This window comes from Cygnus atratus, chromosome Z (assembly GCF_013377495.2).
Source record: "Cygnus atratus isolate AKBS03 ecotype Queensland, Australia chromosome Z, CAtr_DNAZoo_HiC_assembly, whole genome shotgun sequence".
Lineage (NCBI taxonomy): Eukaryota > Metazoa > Chordata > Aves > Anseriformes > Anatidae > Cygnus > Cygnus atratus.
This window is the reverse complement of record NC_066396.1, coordinates 43006962-43012961: the sequence shown is the minus strand read 5'-3', so window position 1 is coordinate 43012961 and position 6000 is coordinate 43006962. Positions and strand designations below refer to the sequence as shown.

The 6000-nt window shown below is 50.2% G+C and overlaps 1 protein-coding gene across 2 annotated transcripts in view; it reads left to right on the top strand.

Annotated features, from left to right (window-relative positions):
* Nucleotides 1–2161: 2161 nt before the first annotated feature.
* The window catches only part of FRMD3 (FERM domain containing 3), a 155469-nt gene continuing 151630 nt past the window's right edge, over nucleotides 2162–6000 (top strand). Inside the window, exon 1 of one of the 2 annotated variants that reach the window (XM_035565303.2) lies at nucleotides 2162–2330. In XM_035565303.2, coding sequence (XP_035421196.1) covers nucleotides 2232–2330 — 99 coding nt within the window. In that variant the 5' untranslated portion in view covers nucleotides 2162–2231. The remainder of the gene's footprint in view (nucleotides 2331–6000) is intronic. The other variant, XM_050716443.1, reaches the window with a different exon arrangement.

Here is a 6000-nt window from a genome sequence, read left to right as displayed (position 1 = left end):
GCACTTGAAATATATTTGTGGGGTTTTCTGTATAGTTTCTAATTATACAATCCATTTAAGATTTTTTGGGAAAAAAAGGGCCATAATGTTTTTTGAAGAGGGATGAGATTGCTGTCCTAGTATCTGATGCAAAATCCAGCTGATGGGTTGATATCCTGCAGCTCCAACAGGATAGAGTGCTTGTGTGCATTGCAATTTTTTTTGTTCTATGAGATGGAGGTTTTTTTTTTTTTTTTCTGTTTGTTTCATTTACTTGGTGATGTGCTGCTAGACAACTGCCGTATTCTGCACTAGTAGTGACTGCATTTCTGTGGTAACTGAGACAGAGAAATCTCTTACTTGTCTCACAGGGCTCCCAAGCACCTCAAGTCCACATGGTACGGCGTATCACAAAAGCAAATAAAGTGTCAAAAAGACGCAAGTGGTCTGTCTTTAAACCAGGTAAGTACAATTCTGCTGAGCTCTGTCCCCTGCAGCTGTGCTGCTGTTGGAGAGGTGTATTTTGTGCTGCAGTCATCACTGTGTCTGTAATACTGAGCATCCTTGGGAAGCTTGGTCCTCTCCATGTGGTTCTGAGAGGAGAGCGAAAAGACCTCTGACAATGGGAGACTTTGACCTGATGCCTAAAACCTGAGTTCATCTTTGGCTCAGCTCCCTCCTTGTTTCTTTTGTGGATGGAGAAAGGCATGTTGGAGAGACAGGAGGGAAAGGTAAAATATCTGGCATAGAAAGAACAGATTCCTCCTCCATTGTAGGTAGGAAAACCTGTTGCCTCAAAGTCAGTCCACATGTGGGCTAACATCATGCATCTACTGAGCTCCCATGCTGTAGAACAAAAAGTGTCTATTATTAATGAGTGGTCATCCACAACTGGTGTCTCAGCCGATAATAACCATCTTCTTTAATTTGTGGCTGTTGAGGTGCACAGACTGTTTCAGGTACTTACTGGTTGGCTTCACTGTTCACTACACGATTGGAATCATTTATCTTTTACGAGAAGCATATACATACATTTTTTCTTTTATGTTCCACATTAAAAGGCTTTGCATATTAGCTGGCAGCAGTGAGCACTAGGTACTTCTCATTTGCTTGTGGCTGTCTGTATTTCCTGCTGCTACCAGTCCAGCAGAAAGCCAAAGGACAAGTTTACCTGAGTAGCAGTGCTTAGGCTTTTTTTTCAGTAGATTTTCCAATGATTGCTACTTTCACACAGGACTGTTTAAAGAATATGGAAGTTTACAGGTCAACAAGGATAGAGAGGCAAAATGAGTGGAGCACCCCTCCTGCGCAGCCATTAGCACTCGATGTGGGATTTCAGTCACACCCCATGTCACACCGTCTGCTTTTCATCTCACACTGAGAAAGGATGCACCCCTTTTTCAACACAGAGCTGATCCCCGCTCCAAGGCTTGTGAGCTTTGGTGCTTGGTTCCTGCACAGCCTACAAGGTTTGGAAACATGCGTACATCCTTTTATGATGGCGAACACAATTAGCGAAGCCACCGGGTGATGTGTTTTCTTTCCCACTTGCACAACAAATGGGATGAGACAGTTCCTCCCTAATGGACCGGTCTTTTTCCCCGAGGAGACAAGTTTCCAAGACTCGCGCTCTTAAGCGAACTTGCATTGCGCTCTCCATCTCCTTACAGCACACCCACCTCGCTTGGCCATTCCTGCTTTATCCCCCCCTCCCCAGGCACACATACACTTCTCTGGGACACCCGGAGCCCCACGGGCGGGCAGGCTGAGCGGGGGGATGAGCATCTGAGCATCTGGGGGGGACCCTGCCGGGGGGGTCCCCAGCCTTCGGGGGGCACCGCCGCGGGGAAGGGGGGGGGGGGGGGAGGGGGATCGCTTTTTCCCCCAACCTGCCGGCACCGACGGGACCGGGGGGGCGGGCAGGGGGGGGTGCGGAGGGGAGCGGACCCCTCCTTGTCCCGGGGGCGGTGGCAGCAGGGGGATGCTGCTGCCGGCGAGCGGAGCGCAGCCTGACGCAGCGGCGGCCCCGGGCGGGCGGATGGCGGGGGGCGGCGGCGGCCGCGGGGCGCCGCGGGGCTGAGGGGCGGTGCCGATCCGAGCCGAGCCGTGCCGTGCCGTGCCGTGCCGTGCCGTGCCGTGCCGTGCCGTGTCGCGCCGTGCCGCGGTCGGCCGGGCGCCGCTGCAGGCTGGCCCCCTGCGGCTGCCTGCGGGGCGGCGGCGGCGGCGGCGGCGGCAGCGGGCGGGCGGCCGGGATGATCCGGTTCCGGAGCTCCAGCATCAGGTCGCTGAGCCCGGAGATGAAATGCACCGTGCGGCTGCTGGACGACTCCGAGATCTCCTGCCACATCCAGGTGCCGGCGGGGAGAGGCAGGAGAGGGGCGGCGCGGCTCGGCTCGGATCCGATCGCATCGCATCGTGGGCGCAGGGCCCGGGCGCGGCACCGGCACCGGCAGCTCCTCGCCCCCCGCACCTGGGGCTAGGGCTGGGGCTGAGGCTGGGGCTGAGGCTGCTCCTGTCTTGGTCTTGGTCTTGGCTGGAACCCGCCCAGGCGAGGAGGGGGAACGGGGATGGCGGCGCCCCGGGGGTTCCTCTGGGGAGGGGTCCGGGGAGCAGAGCCCGGCTCGGGGGGCGAGGTCCGCGGCGTGGGGCGGGGGCGAGCGAAGCCCGGGGGGCAGCACCATGTCCCCACAGCCCCCCAGCTCCCGGTGAGACGCTGGCGGTAACTCCAGCCCACTCCGGAGGGCTCTCGATGCCAGGAGCTCTGCGCGGGGAGGCAACTTTGCTGTGGTCCCCGACACTAATCCCGTGGTGCCGCCACCCCGTGGTGCCCCCCTATCCCCGCGGGGAATAAGGGTGAAGGAGGCAGAGGCGAGCAGCCGGTGGGGTTCAGGGGGTGGGCAGCATTTGTGTCGTGCGGGTGTTTTGCCTGTGCCGGGCAGGTTCCTGACGAGACCCAAACTCTGGTAGGAACCAGGCTGCACCGATCGGCGCTTCGGGGGCATCAGCAGAGGCACCGAGGTGAGCTTGGTGGCCAGGTGAGGAACCACGAGTGGTTTTCTGCAGAGTTGTTCAGCACTCGCAGTTGGTCTCCCCTGCTCTCTTTTTCCCCGTGATAGGATGAGACACCAGTGCTTTAAGCCACACCGGTAGTCTTGTACAAAGACCAACTGCATCTGAAAAATAAAGTGCCGTGAGACACAAGCTACCTTTCTGCTTGAACCAAGTTCCTTATTCTGTTAGTTTTGGTGGGGCCATTTAAAGGCAGTGACACTCAGTCAGTACAGAGCCTGGAAGTCACAGGAAATAACTGAAACATCTTGTACCCATATCATGGTAATGCTCTCGCTAATGAATAGCGTGGTTATGAGATCATGGCTTTAATGTCTAAGAAGCAGAATGGCCTTCAGAGTCTTTTCTCAGAGCCCAATACAAGCTTCGCATAACTTCTCTGATATCTTCAAAAATTAATCCCTTTAAAGTAAGAATCTGAGATGGTGTGAAGCATTACAGCTCTGTAGATTTAAAGTGTTCAACAGACTTGCTTGTGCTAAAGAGTATGCCCTTTTGCTGCCCACGGGGTACAAAAAACCAACCATTACATTACATTTTCTGTTGTGCAAGGTGAGGTAGTGAGCTCAGAACTGGTTGAGTTGTGCTGCATTGTTGTGGCCCATTCCACCCTTAAGGCACGCGGGGGAACTGTGTCCTGTGGCACAGTTTAACATGTCTTAAGTATTCTGCTTCTAAGGCTAACCCTGAAAGTCCAATTCTATTATCAACTCATCTAGAACTGCATTGCTTGAATCAGCACTCCAAAAATATATAAAAGATGGGAATGGCGCATTTTTTTTCCTGCGACTTTCAGGCTGAACTTCCAGCATGTAAATACAGATCATGATATTAGGAAGTACTTTGCTCTTGGCCACTTTGACAGAAACACCCAACTTAAATGAGGACAATTCCTGGTTCTGAGTTACATTTTGCTCTTTTCCCTTGCTTCGAACTGCCTAATCCTATGTACAGGTCACTACCACTTACGTATATACAGAGGAGTTGTAACTTAGCTGTACTATTTATTTATCCTCTAATACATGTGTAACTGTTGAGACACTAGACATTAACAAACCCCAAATCACTCAACTTTTTAACTTTAGCCTCTTGAACAGATTTGTATTTGAACTTTGTAATGTGGATGAAACTTGCTAGGAGCTTTCACAATACTACAGTTTTATAAGTGATTGGAAAAAAAAAGTTTTGAGTTTGTTGTACATATGCATTATTGATGCATGCACATTCAGCGGGACAAAATAGCCCAGATGATGTGCTGCTGGGTTAGCAGCAGAGATGCCAGGGTTGTGCCAGCTGGAACATGTTGGACAGCTGTGTTTTGGTCATTAAGAGGATAAGAAAGCCTAATTCTACAACACTGCAAAATGCCAACAGAGTCTCTTAAGGACGCAGGGTGCAGTAAAGAACAGTGAAATTCTGGCTGTGCATTTTCAGGGGGAACAGAGGGGAGACAGGCAGAGTCTGAGTGGTTCTGTATGTAGCTGATGGCATGCTGCGTGTTAACCCTCCCAGTTTTGCCAGCTCCTGCTTTTTCATTTATATCTTTCCAGCAGTTGGCTTGCACACATGGTATCCAGCACCACCCCAGTGCTGAGGTGTCTGCTAATTACAATCTTTGTGGATGCGCTGTTGATTTCGGACTCTACAAAACATGCAGTCAGTTACTGGGCTGAAGTGTTGTCAGGTAGCACTGGGAAGAGCAGAAAAGAGATGTGTTCAGGTGCAGCAGCATATATATGTATATCTATACTTTTGCTGTGTGAATTTCATAGTGCTTAGGTAGGAGCATAAAATTCAGTTTTCTTTTTAATATTAAAGTCCTTTCAAAGCAGTGCTTCAGCTACATAGGAGGCTGACAGTGCCAGCTTATGGAAACTGCATTTTGCAGCCAGCAGTCCAGTGACAGCACGCGGGGTAGTGTGGGGAGAATCAGAGATGAATCACGTGTTTGCAGGCTCCAGCCAACTAGTTACCAAGCTGTGCAACTGCCATGTAGGTCACCAAGTCGCCCAAGGCTAGGTTCCCTGCTCAGGGGTCGAGGTTCAGCATGTCGTCCTCTTCGTCTGAGAGACTTCATGACTGCAAATTAGCTGACGTGGTGACAGGCACAGTGACGGGCTGGGGCCCGAGGGATGCTAAACTAATTCTTGTGGTGACATTTATTTTCCTGTGTCTTTTGCTTGTTTGTGAAACTTCCCTGGGACCTGTGTGTCTCGCGGTCTTACAGCAGCGCTAGGGTGAAGTTGTAGTGGCACGACTGAAATAGAGAGGTTATGAAAAATTGCCCAGAGGGCCAGCGGCCACTGTCTGTCCCTGTTTGCTAAAGCGAGAGATGACCTGCTTGTGCTGACTGCCTGATACAGCGCCTGTAGGCCTGAAGGAGAGCAGTGGGGGAAGTAGGTCTTCAGAGCTACTGGAAGTGTGACTGGAGCAGCAGGAAGACCTCCTTTCTGGAGGTACTAATGAGATACTTATTTTCTGAGTCACTGAGATAACAAACACTTTACTCTTTTTGCAGGCTTAATGCAAAAACTTCATGCATCTAGTTAACCTTTTGCTGACAGTAACCTAAACATTGTTAATAGTAAGGAAAAAAATTTATTTATTTATTTATTTATTTTTTCCTGGCTTGTTCTGTAACATTACTTGTGCTTATGTAGTGAGTAAAGCCAGCTGTCAGGGTCCTGTTTTGGTAGCATGTTTGTTATTAAATAAGTGAGTACACCTTGGCTTTGGTGGTTCCACTTGTGTGCTTGATATAAGGTGTGGGCTTAAGTATACCACGTTTAATTGAAGAGTCTCTCGAGCATGCTATTAGTGTTTTGTTAATTTTTTTTTAAGCTATGAGTAAGCATGTATTAGGAACCACTACAGCTCTAAATTTAGTTCTCTGTAAGAACTTAAAAAAAAGCCCCTATCTAGAATAATGTGACATTTAATATGTTATTTAGT